Genomic DNA, 18,936 nt, shown 5'->3' on the forward strand with positions numbered 1-18,936 from the left:
ATAAAAAGATCGGGAATAATCCTCTCCATGAATAACAAAACTCAAGATAAGTGCTGTCTTTATATACATCCCTTGGTTAAAGTGAACAATTTGTGTTCCTAAACAAAAACTCCCTGCAGAGCAATGACCTCACAGGATAAATGCTATCTTCTGTGGAGCATCACATCCTCCCCCATGCACCTACACACCTACCCAGACACTCCTCCATGTGCCCCACCCCGGAGCCATGTGCACACCCCACTACTCAGACAACATACCACCAAGTAACTGGGTAAAAACACTATGAGGAAGCTTAAAAAAATGGAAAACAAGAAAGTATTTTAAATTTATCAGAGACTAAAAAAAAATCTAATAAATAAAAATGCCTATGAATCAATATGAAAAAGTCCAACGATAGAAAAATGGGTAACGGATATTGTTCACAGAAACAGAAAAACAAGATGCTCAATTTTACTCTTAAGAAAAATATAAATTTAAAACTACATCATTTAATGCTTTAGCTATTAAATGGACAAAGATCCGAAATTCAGATAGCACCATGAGGTGAGGTTTAAGGAAACATGCTCTCACCTTCATTCCTGATGAGAGCATAGCTGGCGCAACCTGTATACGATACCATTGTGTAAAAACCAAATTGGGCAGGAGAGAATGCTTAGAGATGTGGTTATGTATGCATTAAAAAGCTCTAAAAGAAAGAGGCTACCCTGGAAGCCTCCAGGGACAGCAAAGTAGGTGGATTAGTATCAGGGGTAGAAGGAATACTTTTCTGTCTACCTTTCAGTTCTGTGCTTTTTGAATTTTGTATCCTCAGTAACCATGACGATGCTGCTTAGTTTAAAAAATTAAATTGGCCGGGCGCGGTGGCTCACACCTGTAATCCCAGCACTTTGGGAGGCCAAGGCGGGTGGATCATGAGGTCAGGAGATCGAGACCATCCTGGCTAACACAGTGAAACCCCGTCTCTACTAAAAAATATAAAAAATTAGCTGAGCGTGGTGGCGGGCACCTGTAGTCCCAGCTGCTCGGGAGGCTGAGGCAGGAGAATGCTGTGAACCTGGGAGGCGGAGCTTGCAGTGAGCCAAGATTGTGCCACTGCACTCCACCCTGGCGACAGAGGGAGACTGTCTCAAAAAACAAAACAAAACAAAACAAAAAATTAAATTTACTGGCTGGGCATGGTGGCATATACCTATAGTGCCAGATTCTGGATGGCTGAGGCAGATGGATCACTTGAGCCCAGCCTGGGCAACATAGTGAGACTTGATCTCTTTAAAAAGAATTAAATTTACTGAAAAAAAAAAAAAAAATCCAGTTACCTTCATTCTGAGGATTTCAGCATTTTTGACTTCTCTGTCTTCATTTAGCTTTGTTACAAGGTGTTCCAAAGAAGTCTTAGAGGCTCTTCCATCTTCTATCTCTTGTTCTTGTGTTTCCAGGAGTTTTGCCAAATGTGTTTGAAAGTGAGGTGGTGTCTTAGGGCTCTAAAATAAAATCACATCTCATCCAAATATCCAATTAAGTGATATTATAAAGCTTTCTTTTAAATGTAAATGTCAAGCACATAAAAAATATTCTAGCTATGGTTGGGCATGGTGGCTTACACCTGTAATCCTAGCACTTTGGGAGGCCGAGGTGGGCGGACTGCCTAAGCTCAGAAGTTCAAGACCAGCCTGGGCAACACAGTGAAACCCCGTCGCTACTAAAATACGGAAAAAAAAATTAGCCAGGTGTGGCAGTGTGTGCCTGTAGTCCCAGCTACTTGGGAGGCTGAGGCAGGAGAATTGCTTGAACCTGGGAGACGGAGGCTGCAGTGAGCCGAGATCATGCCACCGCACTCCAGCCTGGGTGACAGAGCAAGACTCCATCTGCCAAAAAAAAAAAAAAAAAAAAAAAAATTCCAGCTACTTAGCTTATTATTCTAATTCTTTTCCAAGGAAATAAAAGACTGGTACTTTCATCAAGTAAAAAGCAGACAGAGGGTATTAGTGAAAATCTTTTTCTTTAAAAAGACAAAGGTATGGTCTTCGTAATTTCCAAATTTTTATCATTTACAAAACTGTTTCTTCCTCCTGAAATAATCTCTTTTTCTGAAAAGTACCTGGGGATCCTCAGCAGCAGAATCCATCACATGTTCTAGTTGCCTCATTTTGAAGTTATATTCATTCTTCTTCTGTTCTACTTCCTCTTTCTTTTGGTTTAGCTGGGAAAATTGAACAGATATAAGGTTACAACTTAGAAAGTAATATGGGGTACATGGTCCAAATAGGAAAGACAAACTTCCCATCACCAATCATCAGGGAAATGCAAATGAAAACCACAATGAGATATCACTTCACACCTGCTAGGGATGGCTACCATCAAAAAGATGAATAAGTGTTGGTGAGGTTGTGGAGAAAAGGGAATCCTTGTATACTGTTGGGAATGTAAATTAGCACAGCCATTGTGAAAAATAGTATGGAAGTTCCTCAACTAACTAAAATTGAACTACTGTATGATACAGCAGTCCCACCTCTGGATATATATCCAAAGGAATTAAAATCAGTCTATTGAAGAGACAGCGGCACTCCCACGTTCTCTGAAGCATTATTCATAATAGCCAAGCTATGGAGTCAACTTAACTGTCTATTGATGCGAGAATGGGTAAAGAAAATGTGCTATATACATACACAATGAAATACTACTTAGCCTTAAAAAGGAAGCAAATTCTGTCATTTGTGACAACATGGATGAACCTGGAGGACACTGTTCCAAGTAAAATAAGCCAGCACAGAAAGACAAATACCACACAATCTCACTTATATGTGGAATCAAAAAAAGTTGAACTCATAGAAATGGAGAGTACCAGAGTCTGGGGGAAGTGAGGGTGGGAGGAGACATGAATCACCAATGGGAGATATTGGTCAAAGGGTATATTTTCAGTTAGACAGGAGGAATACCTTTTGGAGATCTACCACAGGGCATGGTCATTACAGTCATTAGGTTGATGCAAACGTAATTGCGGTTTCTTCCCATGGCATATGGAAATATGCTGTATTTACATGATTTTTTCAGAACTTGATTAATAATTTGAAAAGCAGTAAGATATTAAAATAAACCTATGATATTTTTAAAAGTAATTGTGAAATCTAACTTGGTTGCTACTATAATCCAATCATCATCTCCTTTTCTTTTCTTTTTTTTTTTTTGAGATGGAGTCTCTCTCTGTCACCCAGGCTGGAGTGCAGTGGCGCGATCTCGGCCCACTGCAAGCTCCGCCTCCCGGGTTCACACCTTTCTCCTGCCTCAGCCTCCCTGAGTAGCTGGGACTACAGGTGCCGGCCACCATGCCCGGCTAATTTTTTTTGTACTTTTAGTAGAGATGGGGTTTCACCGTGTTAGCCAGGATGGTCTTGATCTCCTGACCTCGTGATCCACCCTCCTTGGCCTCCCAAAGTGCTGGGATTACAGGTGTGAGCCACCGCGCCCGGGCCCATCTCCTTTTCTCTCACAAATTTATTTATACTTTTAAAAATGTTCCAAGTTTCACAAGTAACAAAACGGTCATCTGAGAAAAATACAAAATATAAAATGACAACAACCACCACCAAAAATATGATAAAAGTCAGGCATAACCTCACTGGAGTGGTTAGAACCGGTTGCCATGTGTCAAGGACCATAAGGTGGGTGGGAGGCAGCTGAGCAAGTCTCAGTCCAGGTGAGGACACTCCATTAGCCTCCCCTTTGTACATGGAGAAGTTGGCCAATGCAGGAATGTCATGACAACCTCAACTGTGGATTCTTCCTGTCCATTTTTTTTTTTTTTGAGACAGGGTCTCACTCTGTCACCCAGGCTTGAGTGCAGTGGTGCAATCTTGGCTCACTGCAACCTCCACCTCCCAGGTTCAAGCAATTCTTGTGCCTCAGCCTCTCAAGTAGCTGGGATTACAGGTGAGCACCACCACGCTCAGCTAACTTTTCTATTTTTAGTAGAGACAGGGTTTCAGTTCACCATGTTGGCCAGACTGCTCTCGAACTCCTGACTTCAAGTGGTCCGCCCACCTTGACCTCCCAAAGTGCTGGGATTACAGGAGTGAGCCACCACACTTGGCCTCCTGTCTCCCATCTTGAGTGACACCTGTGTGTATCTCACCTTGTGCTGAAGTTCCTGAATCAGGGCTTCCTTCTTGGTCAGTTCTTCCTGGGCAGACTGCAGCAGCCCCGAGTGTTTTTTTGAGGCCTCTGTGAGCATGTTCAGCTGCTCAGTGGCATGAGCCAGGTCCTCACAGAGCATATCCCTCTGTTAGGAGACAATCACCACACTTTCTTAATTGTGGTATTCCAATAAGGATTCCCAAATCTTATCTTATTACTATTCCCAAAACAGTAATCTATGTACAACTTTTAACAGACTAAGGAAGTTTTATGTCAAAACCTATTTCTTTGGCTTGTGTGCTAATCCATTCTAAGACAAAGTAATCAGTTAATATTTAGATGAACAGGTCTAGAGATTAACATTATTACAGTAAACGTATATAGGTATCCCAATTGAGGTTTAACTGTACTCTAGGTTTGAGGTTTAATTGCATTCTCTCCTCACCCCCAGGATCTCAAAGCCAATCTCTCTCTCCTGGGGAGGACTCAAAGGTCTCTTGGTTACTTCTTGTCTCACCAATTGACTCTAGTCCTTTATATACTGGAAAGTAAACAGCTGTAAAGATGAGCCTCCATCAGCCAGTTGGGGAGGGGCTGGACAGTTTGCACCAGATTGTGATTCATTGTCACAGACCATCAAGGTTTCAGGAAGTAGCTTTGTGGAAAGTGTCACAGAAAATTAGAAGTCCTATAGGTTGCATACATAATTTCTATGTACACAGTATATGTAATTCCTCCCAAATTAGAGCAGATACTGCTTATCTTTCTTTTCCTTTCCAAATGTACATGTATGTATGCAGGTATGTGTGTGCGTGTATATACATATATACATACATATATATGTGTGTACATATACATGTACATATACGTGGATATACACACACAGATATATATACACACATATCAACACACACTTTTAAAAAACTTGACACATCACAAACATTTTTGCATGTACTCACTCTTTTCACTGTGTGGACTCCATTTCACCTCATGGATGTACCACAATTTAATCCATCACTAAATATTTTGGTTGATTTGAATTTTTCACTATTCTATGCACTTCATTCTTCTATCTAGATTATTTCTTTAGGCTGAATTTTTAAAAGTGCAAACTCAAAGGATACGTAAAAAACATAAGGCTATGTATTACCAGACTACCTCCCCAAAGGCTGAACATAAACTCCTCCAGAAGTTTGAGTAATCATCCTTGTCTGCACATCTTCCTTGGGTCTTAAACTTTACCAGTTATAAGATTAGAAAATAGCTCTTATTTTAATTTGTGAAACTGGGCCAACTGTCCCCTAGAACTGATGTTTATGGTTTCTTTTGAATAAACATAGAAATTGGCCCTCCCAGTCTTAAAACTTAAGAAAGTTACATTTGTCTTATCTGAGTTCCTTTCTCAGGGAACCAACCATCAGGCATCCCAGACAAGATCAAGGAACTGAAACTTACCAGATCATGGCAACTGAACAAATGAGATGCCAGGCCCCTCACCTGTCATGGCTAACTGATAACCTGTTTCCTGTTAACCAACTCCTTTTCCTTACCCCTCCCTAATTCCTGCTTTTCCACACATGGTTACCTTTCTTGCTATATAAACTCCCAATTTTAGTCAGTCAGGGAGAAGGATTTGAAACTGATCTCCTATCTTGGCTATGGCACTCATTTAAAGTCTTCTTTGCCGGCAATACTCCTTGACTCAGTGATTGGCTTTCTGTGTGGTAAGCAACCAGACCTAGGCTGAACTCCTGATGTTTCAGGAATATTTGCATGTCTCTGATTCCAAAGAAGTTTTGTGCCACTGTATTCCTTCTTTGGGGAGCTACCTATGCCCATTTTCCACCAGCTGTGTTTCTATCCTTCTCCTGAAGGATAAATTAAGGTGGTAAAATACTTTGTCATCAGTCGCAAATATTTTCCCCGTCTGTTGTTAGAATTTTTGTTTTTAATATTGTATAATCTTCCCTTATGAGTTCTAATCTTTATATCAAGATATTTTCAGTCACATAATCTCAAGATTTTTTTATGTATTTGTATTTTTTCTTCTCCTTAAAAAAAAATACTATTTATTTATTTTTTTAGACAGAGTCTTGCTCTGTCGCCCAGATGGAGTGCAGTGGCGTGATCTCATCTAACTGTAACCTCCACCTCCCAGGTTCAAGCGATTCTCATGCCTCAGCCTCCTGAGTAGTTGGGATTACAGGTGTACACCACTACACCTGGCTAATTTTTCTAATTTTTGTATTTTTAGTAGAGACGGGGTTTCGTCATGTTGGGCAGGCTGGTCTTGAGCTCCTGGTCTCAAGTGATCCACCTGCCTTGGCCTCCCAAAGTGTTGGGATTACAGGTGTGAGTCACTGTGCCCATCCCTCCTTTTGTTCTTTTAGAGATGGGGGCTCTTGCAACATTACCCAGGCTGGACTTGAACTACTGGACTCAAGCAATCGTCCCACGTCAGCCTCCTGAGTAGCTAGGACTACAGGCGTGCGTTACCATGCCTGGCTTGTATTTTTATTTTCTAGTACTTCTATGATGTCATCATTTGTACAGAACTCTAATCCATGTAAAAATTGTTTTGGCTTTGATATCTTTTCAAATTGGTCACACAATTTTCCCAACACATATATTGACTAAACCGACTCTTCACTGTTGAGAAATACTTCCTTTACCATTACACTAAATTCCTTCATATTCACTGCTATTTGTGGATGTTCAAAGTTGTTGCAATGATCTCTCTATCATCAGTCCAACACTGGATATGGTTACCATTTAGCTTACAAATCTCTCTGCATTATTGTTTTTCTAAGTTTTGTTGGTAAATCTTGTGTATTTTTTTCAAAGGAACCTTAAAATCATCAGTTTTTTATATTGGGATTTGAGGCCAGGCATGGTGGCTCACGCCTGTAATCCTAGCAATTTGGGAGGCTGAGGCAGGGGAGGATCACTTGGGTTTAGGAGTTTGAGACCAGTGTGGGCATCATAGTGAAACCTCATCTCTACAAAAAAATACCAAAAATTAGCTAGGCGTGGTGGTGCACATCTGTAGTCCCAGCTACTTGGGAGGCTGAGGTGGCAGGATCACTTAGGCCCAGGCGTTCAAGGCTGCAGTGAGCCATGATCACATTACTACACTCCAGCCTGGGTGACAAAACAAGACCCTGTCTCAAAAAAATAAAAATAAATACATTGGGATTTGAAGTGGAATTACATAAATTTCTGTTTCTAAAACGACAGGGTCTTCCTGTCCAAGTCTCCATTTAGATCCTTTTATTGAAGTCTCTTTTCATGTTGCTTGGAAAGTTTTATGTTCTTAACAGTTGTCAAATATTCTCCCTAAGATTTTGATACGCTATATTATTTCTGTGAAAGAGGATTTTTAAAAGCTCCTGTTATGTTTTTAAACTGTTTATTTAATATTATATATTATCTTAATTATAACATATTATATATTATAATAATCTATAATAAAGCTATTCTTTATTATTATTTTCTGAGATGAAGTATTGCTCTGTTGCCCTAGCTGGAGTGCAGTGGCGCGATCTCGGCTCACTGCAACCTCTGCCTCCTGGGTTCCAGCGATTCTCCTACCTCAGCTTCCCGAGTAGCTGGGACTATAGGCACGTGCCACCACGCCCAGCTAATTTTTTTTTTTTTTTTTTGTATTTTTAGTAGAGACAGGGTTTCACTGTGTTTAGCAGGATGGTCTCGATCTCCTGACCTTGTGATCCACCTACCTCGGCCTCCCTAAAAGTGCTGAGATTACAGGCATGAGCCACGGCGCCCGGCCCCAGTAAAGCTATTCTTTCTTTAATATTCAATTTCTTTTAATATCCCTTAGGGAAGTTTTATGTCCTTAACAGTTGTTACAAATTCTCTCCTAAGGTTTTAATACGTTTGGTTGTTTTTGTGAATGGAATTTTTTAGTTCCAATATTGTTAAATGGTTATTAATGGCACATAGTAAATATATTTTTAAGACTAATTTATAACTGATTACTAAACTCAATATTCTAATAGATATTCAGACAGTATGTTGGAGTTTCCATGTAGACACTCACGACCATCTGCAAATAACAGTCACTTTCTCTCAGTTTTTATAATATTTGTATCCCACTTAGTATTTCCATTTTACTGCACTGGCTAAGTGCTCATATTGTTGAAAAACAGTGATATATGAACAATTTGAATATACTGAACAATTCACAAACCATAGCCATAAAACTAAATTTTAGCTAATAAAGACTGAAGATAAGTACAAAGGGAATATGAATTAGCTGTTTATAGGGTCAATTCCACTTGAATCTAAAATGTATGAATCTAAAATACGATATTTAAATCTAAATACAATATTCATAGTCACATTTTATTTTTAAGAAGAAAAAAGAGAGAAAGCAAGCAAGGAAGGAAGAGCTTTTAGGTAAACAGGCATGAGTTTTCATTATTTACCTACTCCCACTCAAATAGCTAGATTTCCTTTTTACTTTGTCAATAGTCAGTATGAAACTGAATTTTTAGCCCATCATCTTATACTTTGCAGGGGACCCTAGGTTGTGGCTTCTGTGTACTAACTTTTCAATTGGCTTGCTAAAACTATTTCCAGCTGACACATATTGAGCAGTGACAAGGAGCCAGACACAGTTCTAAGCACTTTCCATGTATTACCTCAGTTCATCTTTACAACACCTTGTGACAGTGGCCCCCAGCCCCCAGGTCACAGACTGGTATCAGTCTGTGGCTTGTTAGGAACAGGGCTGCACAGCAGGAGGAAAGCGAGCGCAGCTTCATCTGTATTTATAGCCGTTCCCCATCGCTCGCATTACTGCCTGAGCTCCGCCTCCTGTCAAATCAGTGGCAGCATTAGATTCTCACAGAAGCATTAACTCTATTGCAAACTGCGTGCCAGGGATCTCGTTTGGGCACTCCTTATGAGAATCTAATGCCTGATGATTTGTCACTATTTCCCATCACCCCTGGATAGAACCATCTAGTTGCAGGAAAACAAGCTCAGGGCTCCCACTGATTCTACATTACGGTGAGTTGTACAATTATTTTATTATATATTACAATGTAAATATAATAATAGAAATAAAGTACACAGTAAATGTAATGTGCTTGAATCATCCAGAAACCAGCCCCCTTCACCCTCCTGGTCTAAGGAAAAACTGTCTTCCACTAAACTGGTCCCTGGTGCCAAAAAGGCTGAGGACCACTGCCTTATGCAGTAGGAAGTACTGTTATCTCTACAGATATGGCAAATGAAGCACAGGGAGAAATTTAACTTCCCCAAGGTCACACAGCTAGAATTCCAACTCCGTAGCCTGTGCTCTTAATAACTTGTTACTATTCTACCCTTACTTTCCTTTTATTCTAATTTTTGTTGTCTACTTTAATCTTTTTTTTTTTTTGAGATGGAGTCTCGATCTGTCGCCCAGGCTAGAGTGCAGTGGCATGATCTCAGCTTGCTGCAACCTCTGCCTCCTGGATTCAAACCATTTTCCTGCCTTGGCCTCCTGAATAGCTGGGATTACAGGCACGCACCACCACACCCGGCTAATTTTTGTAGTTTTAGTAGGGATGGGGTTTCACCATGTTGGCCAGGCTGGTCTGGAACTCCTGACCTCAAGTGATCCACCCGCCTCGGCCTCCCAAAATGCTGGGATTACAGGTGTAAGCCACCGCGTCTGGCCTATTTTAATCTTATATCTTACGTGTGTTAGCAGCTTCAAATCCTTTCTGCGATGTAGCAAGATATAAATACAAATTACTGGCAATAGCCATCTTGGATATCTACCCCACAGGTCCTTAAAATTCAAAACTGGTATGTATAAAATGCATCTCATTAACTTTCCGTGGGCCTCTATTCTTTCCATCTGAAATGTGCACAGAACCATTCAGTCCTCCAGGCTAGAAAGCTTGGTGCCCACTCTGACTGCTTCTTCCCTTCGTGGTACATATCCAACTGGACACCAACTGTCACCTGTAGCTCTGAAACACTTCCCAACTCTATCTCACCCCCTATCCCCACTAGCATTTCTTGGCTCGGACCTCATGACCTTCTGCCTGGGTTCAATGTCTATGCAGTTTTGGTTTCCTAAAAGATACAGCTGATGTTCCTCAAGACACTTCACTACACAGGCTCAGTCTGCCTCCACTTCACTGCCAGCACCTTGTGTTGGCCACCCTGACTGCTTGCTGTGCTTGGGACACACCACACATGTTCACACTGCCAAGCTTCCCTCTCTAGCAAAGTTGTGTACAAATACTCTCTCTTCTGAGGAGGTCTTTAGAATTTCCCCTGGCAGAATTACTCCCCTCCCTCCCTTTTCTGTGCCCCCAGGTTATTACATCATATTACACATATCTTTTAAGCTAGAATGCATGCTTTGATGTAAGTAACGTGTTTTTCAATCATCTTTCCATTCCCAAATGCCAGGCCGGGTACAGGTTGTATAGTAGATGGATTCAATATTTGTTGAATTTGTTTCATGGGTAGCATAGGTTAGCCAAAACCCCTTTATTTCTAAAGCAAATATAGAACAGTTTATACAATAGGTTATCATCTGTGTGGGAAAAAAAGTAAGGCTAAAAGTATATAGGATTGCTTAAAATATCTCTTGAAAGTTACACAAGAAACTGATAACATGGGGGTAGCTGAGGAATAGGAAGGGCTGGAAGAAAATCCATATTGCTCCTAGCTTATACACTAATTTTTAAAAAGATAAGTTCACATCATCAACAACAAAAAAACTTCCTTTAGCTGTAGGTTACAAATTAACCTGTACTGCTTAATTTTTAAAAAGATAAATTTACATCAACAAAAACAAAAATAAAACTTATCTTCGCTAAAATGCAAAAGACAACCCTGAAATCAGCCTGTTCAAACAGCCCTTTTCTGCTGTCTGCTACTACCACTGCATCCAATTAAATGCGGTTTCCACTCTGCTCCCCTTACAGGGGTCAGTTATAGGAAGTTAACGTGGTGTCAGCAAAAATGACGGAAAATAGATCAGCTAGATAAAATATAATAATTTTGGTGAAATTATTATACATGACTATTTGTATTATTATACACTATACAATAATACATTAGTAGTATACAAATACTATCTCCTCAAAGGAGACAGTATATGTATAAAGACTGCCGGAGGAGGAAGCTTGGCAGCGTGAACATGTGTGGAGTATCTCAGGCACAGCAAGCAGTCAGGGTGGCAGCATGAGGTGCAGGCAGTGAGGTAGAGGTAGAGTGAGCCTGTGTAGTGAAGCGTCTTGAGAAACATCAGCTATATAAGAATTATTTCTTTAAAAATCCTGTATTTATTCATTAATAACTTCCACACGCAAATACACATATTGACAAGTAATAAGGAAAACAAAGAAGTTGTGATGCGTTAATACCTACCTCTATGTCCTCAGAAAGTATTCTCAGCCTAAGGGTTTCTTTCAGATCCAGAATATCCACTTCCTGCTTCTTGATCAACACTCTGCTCTCTTCTCTGTCAACCAAAGCAGAGTTGTATTTGCACTGTAGAAGAGAAAGTCATGCTATAAGAGCCGTTTTATTACCTGTTTCTACATTAAAATAACAAGAATGAGTCTGGGTTCCAAGGTGATGACAAGATTAACACAAGATAATTCAATAAATACTTGCTGACTGAAGGAATAGAAGAATAAGTGCATGAATGGTGAAGAGAAATGGAAAAGTCCTCTAAGTATCAGTGAAAAAAACATCGGGTTTGTCATCTACTGCCTTCAGAAATAAACATGGAGTGCGGCAAGCTCCCTGTAGAGCAGAGGAGTGAGGAGGAGTGACAAAAGCCTTCGCCTTGACCCAGAGGAGAAAAGCATCAACATTGAACTCAGATACATGCTGACAAAATAAGTAGTTAACTTTAGGAAATGATATTATGTCCAATATTGGGGAAACAAACTCACTTTCTAAATTATTAATGTCTCTGAACTTAACTACAATGTGCTACTGTGTTACTTTTTCCTCAAAGCTACTAAAAAACACCACATTTGCCTTAACTGTTACGGCCAGCAACCAGCCTGTTTCTTATCCAGTTTATATCAGCATTCCCAAACAGTGCACAGAGAACATCGTCCCAGATAAGTGAAACCTGAGAAACACTGCAGCCTACATTGTCTCCCAGAGATACATACTACACACTTTCATAATGACTCTGCAAGTCCTACAAACACACAAACCTGTTGAGCTTTATTTAACTAGAATTTCCAAACTTATTTGACCACAGAATCTTTTTTCTGGTGGAGCATCTGTTAAACTCTTGAAAAGTCTGTGAAGTGTCTCATGCTCAAATTTAACATCTTGTTGGTGACCGAACTTACATTTATGTCCTTCAGTTCTTGTTTCAGGGTGTCTATAGTTTCTGTTTTCTCACAGACCGATGTTCTTAGCTCCTGGATCTGGTTCATGAGGTCAGCTACAACTTTCTGATGAGGACAGAAATAATATCTTCATACCCAATGACATTAAGGAGAAGAAAATTTTTAAATGGTAAATCACTTATCTTTCCTAATGGCAATATAAGTCAATTTTATTTTAGTAAAAGATCATATGTCACATTAGTATCAACTTATATATATATATTATATATATACGTATATACACACACACACACACACACACACACACACTTATATATATATATTTTTTTTTTTTTGAGACGGAGTCTCGCTGTGTCGCCCAGGTTGGAGTGCAGTGGCGCGATCTCGGCTCACTGCAAGCTCCGCCTCCCGGGTTCACGCCATTCTCCTGCCTCAGCCTCCCGAGTAGCTGGGACTACAGGTGCCTGCCACGATGCCCAGCTAATTTTTTGTATTTTTAGTAGAGACGGGGTTTCACCATGTTAGCCAGGATGGTCTTGATCTTCTGACCTTGTGATCCGCCCGCCTCAGCCTCCCAAAGTGCTGGGATTACAGACATGAGCCACTCGCCTGGCATCAATTTATATTTTAATGGCTTTATAATTTTTTTTTTTGAGACAGAGTTTCACTCTTGTTGCCCAGACGGGAGTGCAATGGTGTGATCTTGGCTCACCGCAACCTCCGCCTCCCAGGTTCAAGTAATTCTCCTGCCTCAGCCTCCTGAGTAGCTAGGATTACAGGCATGTGCCACCACATCTGGCTAATTTTGTATTTTTAGTAGAGACAGGGTTTCTCCATGTTGGTCAGGCTGGTCTCGAACTCCCCACCTCAGGTGATCCACCTGCCTTGGCCTCCCAAAGTGCTGGAATTACAGGCGTAAGCCACTGTGCCCAGTCTATAATATTTGATCTAATCATTTGTTTTGGTTTTATGAATGTATATGAGCTAGACATAGAAGAATTTTATACCTAATTTTAAACTTGGACATACATACTATTTTTATTATTCTAGTTAAAGTCAACACCAGGGATTTGAAAATTTGTATCATGGGACTTACAGTCAACAAGAAAGGGTCACACTAATATCAGCATCCTAGTTAAAAGGGTAGGATGCGTTTTAGAAACACTGCCATCCAAAGTGACAGTAGTTTGTACTTGAAGTTACATGGCAAATTAAGTGAAAGACCTCATTCTCTAGCAACCGTGGAGGATGAACAAGGCTTAACTGCATACAGAAATATTCATACTATCTATTGGTCACCCTGGAGGTGCAAGAAGAGGTAGGAGAACAAAATGTTAAACTAGCATTTATAAGAAAATGCACAGAGAGATGTAGCTTCAAACTCTACCAACCTTATCAGAATCTCTAGACTTTTCCAGGGAATTGATCACTTTTTCAGTAGCAAGCAAGCTCTCTTCTAGTTTCTGTACTTTTGCCATCTATGGTGAAAAAGAAATATTTTTAGAAGAATAATTAAATCACAAAGTTAACCATATACACAGATAAACAAGTTGAAAGCAGCTTTTCATATTATAGAGTCTACTCTAGGAGTAATACTTGAAAATGATAAATTGGGTTGAAAGACAGCGATTTTGTGCTGTCTACCAGGAGACTACCAACAAATTATTACTGTAACCCTCTGGGAGTTAGAAAAACAAGAGTTGAAAAACAATAGGCCAGGCACGGTGGCTCATGCCTGTAATCTCAGCACTTTGGGAGACCAAGGTGGGTGGATCACTTGAACTCAGGAGTTCGATCCTGGGCAACATGGTGAAACCCCATCTCTATAAAAAATACAAAAATTTAGCCAGGCATAGTGGTGCATGCCCATAGTCCCAGCTACTCGAGAGGCTGAGGTGGGAAAATCACCTGAGCTTGGGAAATCAAGGCTACAGTGAGCCATCACCACGCCACTGCACTGCAGCCTGGGTGACAGAGTGAGAAACTGTCTTAAAAAAAGAAGAAAAAAATAAAATTAAAAATAATAGAACCAGCCCCAAATTCCATTTCTTTCTTACTAATTTCCAACATCTGCAAGCTGAAATCATGATAATAAGCCTTTTAGGTATCAGGAATAAAAGTTACAAACTTCAAATTCTAGAGTTAGAGTAATAGGAAATTTACCTGCTGCTCACACTTGGCCATCTCTTTCTGTTTCTCCTGACGTACAGCCTCAAGAACTTTTAAAATTTCTCTGGAAAAGAATAATTATCTTTTACCCCTGACTTCATTCAATGAAAACAGGAACTGAATCTGTTAGTACAGAAGAGATTAAGTGCAAATGAACTTTGTTAGGCACACCCTTGGTGTCAGGCACTACCTTACAGTGGGGATCAGAAATTTGAACCCATTTCTTCAACAATTATTCAATGAGAACCCATTTTTGTGCCATGACTGTTTTTCCTCAGAGTGTTTAGTACTCCTAAATATAACATATATCATATAGTATTTATTACCTGTCTCCCTGTGCTAGAAGTTAAAATCCATGAGGACAGGGATGTTTTGTTCACTGTTTCACCTCTAAATGTTCTGGCATTCACCAGATCAGTGCCTGTCTTGTTGGATATCAATAAATGTTTGAATAAATGAGTAAATGTCAATTGCTTGTCTCTCAACTGGATGTAAGCTCTACGTTCACCACTGTATACCAGGGCCTAGAAGAAAATCGACCTCATAGGAAGAACTCCGTAAGTACCTACTGAATAAACAAATTCTTCTCATTAGAGTGACTCTCAGCCTAGTGACTGAGGCCCAAAGATTCACTGAGATTACCAAGGAGAGGAACCTGGAAAGAGGGAAGAAATATGGCAGCATTCCTGTTAGGGGACATTCCTGGTAGAAAAAGATTTGTAGTCACAGAAATAAAAATCTGTCTCCTCCTTCCAATAATAAAAGGAAGAGTTAGAAGTCATCTTATTATATATTTGCTGTGATTTATTTACAGAAGGCCCTGAGTTCTGATTACCACCAATTGCTATTCATTTAAAAGTACTATAGCTAGTTGTTACATGTTTTGAAAAATTAAGTTTCTCCACATAGCCATTTATACAAAAGAACCTGCTGTCGCTTTTGGAATGCTTTAAAAAAATAACTCTTTACAGGGTATTGGCAATAAAAAAAAAAAACAAGATTAAGAATGTGGTATTAAACAATATTCTAGTATGCTAGTAGAAAAGATAAATAGCACTCACTTAGAACTGTTTTCTTTATCTTCTTCAAACTGTAATGATAATTTGTTATTGCGTTCTTTTTCTGCCTCAAGAAGCTCCATCAAATTCTAAAAGACAACATTAGATTTTAAGTAACTGTTACTAGTAATGCGTAGTCAACGAACATGTCAAGTACCTTCTATGTGGCAGGCACTGTGGGCAAGTATAGCAAAGAAGGAGGAAAGGACAGTCCTTGTCCTACACTCAAAAGGACAGTCACAGATGCAGGACAAATTCACCAATTACCAACTCCCTTCTTAACATACATTCAGATCAGATTTCAGAGTTTCATTTTCTTTTTTGCAGTTTTGGAGATTTCTTGAAAGTTGGTCAATCTCAAATTTCATTATTTCTTGTAAGTTGTCATAGGAATCCTGTAGGCAGGCTTTGCTCTCAAGCAGCTTTTCGTTTTCTAACCTTTATAAGGAAAACATTTTAAAAATGGTAAATAAACATTTAATGTATTTCTATTAATCAGATCATCTGCAGTTCAATTTATCCCATCTACAGCCCATTCCCAATTCACATAAGCCTCAAGTGATATAAGGCTCCTTATGGACTGGTGTGAAATGTCCATGATGCACAAACATGTGAGACACACTGGACCACAGAGTAGTTTGGTAGGAACAGAAAAGACAAGTGGGAGCATTAGCTTGCAGGCATCACTTCCTCATTCTTTCTCCATGGCTTCAACCAGACATGCTTAATTGATGAGCAATTTACAGTGATTAGACTCAATTAGGGGTTTCCAGACCTAACGCTCACATAAGCCAGGCACTGGCTGTTAATTTCCAAGTTTTATTGATAGCTCAACTCCAACTATTCATACATCCTCTCAGCTCTAGGAACATTAAGATGACAATGTGACTTTGATTTGAGCAAGAGAGAAAATGTTTTTGGAAGATAATTACTGCTTTTTTTGGTTTTCATCCTCTTATTTCCCTCCTGAGTAAGCTGTAGCACCTCCAAGAATCCACAGCTCAGCCAAGAACTACCACACAATCAATCTGACCTCTGGATCATCCAAAGCAGATGTCCTAGCTTATGTACGGAAGGTTATTATATATGGAATATCTGCTGTACTAACTCAAACAGAGCAGAAGCAGCAAATCATAAAGTGGTATAAATCAGTTGCTAAAGATAGATACATGGGCAATAGATGGTAGGGAAGGGGAACATATTTATGTATTTATGGCATAAACTATATAGATATAGATATATAAAGTAGACAAAATAATTCAAGAAACACATAGCAGTGTCGTGCTGTTTCATTCACAGGCCTTAACAACCATTGAAGGCCACAGTGGAATACAAGCAGCCCAGTAAATGATGTACTTAAACTGGAGACACTGAGAAGGTTAAATTGTGTTCAGTGTATTTAAAAAGCTAGGAAGAGGCTGGGCACAGTGGCTCATGCCTCTAATCCCAGCACTTTGGGAAGCTGAGGTGGGATGGACTGCTTGAGCTCAGGGGTTTGAAAACAGCCTGGGCAACATGGCGAATCTCTGTCTCTACAAAAAATATAAAAATTAGCTGGGTGCACTGGCATGTGCCTGTAGTCCCAGCTATGTGGGGAGCTGAGGTGGGAGGACAGCTTGAGCCCGGGATATTGAGGCTGCAGTAAGCCGTGTTTATGCCACCGTGCTCCAGCCTGGGTGACAAAGTGAGACACTGTCTCAAAAACAAACAAACAAACCTAGAAAGTATTTAATGATGAAAATAGAATTTAAGTACGTAGCAAAATATAATGGATTCTTAACATTTTTTGATGTAGTTCAACTCTGACATATAAACATTAGGAAATTAAGATCCCATGAGATTAGTGACTTCAAAAAAAATTACACAAAATAGTTTGAGGTGAGGCCAAGATTATTAGATCCAGCGATTCAGAAGTTAAAACAAATGCTAAGGGTAAGAGAAGGCACCAGTGCACTTGTGATAAGTTATCAATAAATTACCTACTTTGTTTAACTAATTTGAGTTGGGTTATACCACTTGCACTTCAAGTAGATTACAGGCCAATCAGACAGCTAGATAAGTGGACTTGGTGCTGGGGAAATGGAACAGGGTGGTGGAGGCTGTGCCGACACAGACAGCACATTCTGTCTCTAAAGAGAAAGGAGTGAGTTTTGCAGCAACTGATGGCTGCCATGCAGGGATGTGGGCCTAGTGGTACCAAATAGTATGACTTCGCTAGGGAATGCTGAAATATAGATTTTTATAAGAAAACACTCAATTTTTAAAATGCTATGTTCATTTATTTTTCTTTAGCCACTGGGCAGGCCTAAGAAAAATGTATGTGAATTAGGCAAGATGGCCAAATAGGAAGAGCTGCAGTCTGCAGCTCCCAGCAGGATCGATGCAGAAGATGGGTGATTTTTACATTTCCAACTGAGGTACTTGGTTCATCTCATTGGGACGGGTTGGACAGTGGGTGCAGACCACGGAGGGCTAGCTGAAGCAGGGCAGGCGTCGCCTCACCCAGGAAGTGCAAGGGGTCGGGGAATTTCCCTTTCCTAGCCAAGGGAAGCCGTGACAGACTGTACCTGGAAAAATGGGACACTCCCGCCATAATACTGAGCTTTTCCAATGGTCTTATCAAATGGCACACCAGGAGATTATATCCCGCACCTAGCTCGGTGGGTCCCACGCCCACGGAGCCTCGCTCACTGCTAGCACGGCAGTCTGAGATCAACCTGTGAGGCAGCAGCCTGACACGGGGAGGGCCATCCGCCATTGCTGAGGCTTGAGTAGGTAAACAAAGCGGCCTGGAAGCTTGAACTGGGTGGAGCCCACCACAGCTCAGCAACGCTGGCTGCCTCTATAGATTCCACCTCTGGGGGCAGAGCACAGCTGAGCAAAAGGCAGCAGAAACTTCTGCAGACTTAAATGTCCCTGTCTGACAGCTCTGAAGAGTACAACGGTTCTCCCGACACGGTGTTTGAGCACTGAGAATGGACAGACTGCCTCCTCAAGTGGGTCCCTGACCCGTGTAGCCTAACTGGGATACACGTCCCAGTACGGGCCGACTGACACCTCATACAGGTGGGTGCCCCTCTGGGACAAAGCTTCCAGAGGAAGGATCATGCAGCAATATTTGCTGTTCTGCAGCCTCCGCTGGTGATACCCAGGCAAACAGGGTCTGGAGTGGACCTCCAGCAAACACCAACAGAGCGGCAGCTGAGCGACCTGACTGTTAGAAGGAAAAC

General features: G+C 40.5%; 1 protein-coding gene across 3 annotated transcripts in view; it reads right to left on the reverse strand.

Moving 5' to 3' along the window:
* The window catches only part of KIF15 (kinesin family member 15), a 92,422-nt gene that overhangs the window by 10,820 nt on the left and 62,666 nt on the right, over positions 1-18,936 (reverse strand). For all 3 annotated transcript variants that reach the window (XM_054483523.1, XM_063661978.1, XM_063661977.1), the window contains 9 exons: positions 15,994-16,144; positions 15,710-15,795; positions 14,643-14,712; positions 13,871-13,957; positions 12,480-12,584; positions 11,533-11,655; positions 4,130-4,276; positions 2,099-2,200; positions 1,317-1,481 (listed from right to left, as the gene is read on the reverse strand). In XM_054483523.1, coding sequence (XP_054339498.1) covers positions 1,317-1,481; positions 2,099-2,200; positions 4,130-4,276; positions 11,533-11,655; positions 12,480-12,584; positions 13,871-13,957; positions 14,643-14,712; positions 15,710-15,795; positions 15,994-16,144 — 1,036 coding nt within the window. The remainder of the gene's footprint in view (positions 1-1,316; positions 1,482-2,098; positions 2,201-4,129; positions 4,277-11,532; positions 11,656-12,479; positions 12,585-13,870; positions 13,958-14,642; positions 14,713-15,709; positions 15,796-15,993; positions 16,145-18,936) is intronic.

This window comes from Pongo pygmaeus, chromosome 2 (assembly GCF_028885625.2).
Source record: "Pongo pygmaeus isolate AG05252 chromosome 2, NHGRI_mPonPyg2-v2.0_pri, whole genome shotgun sequence".
Classification (NCBI taxonomy): domain Eukaryota; kingdom Metazoa; phylum Chordata; class Mammalia; order Primates; family Hominidae; genus Pongo; species Pongo pygmaeus.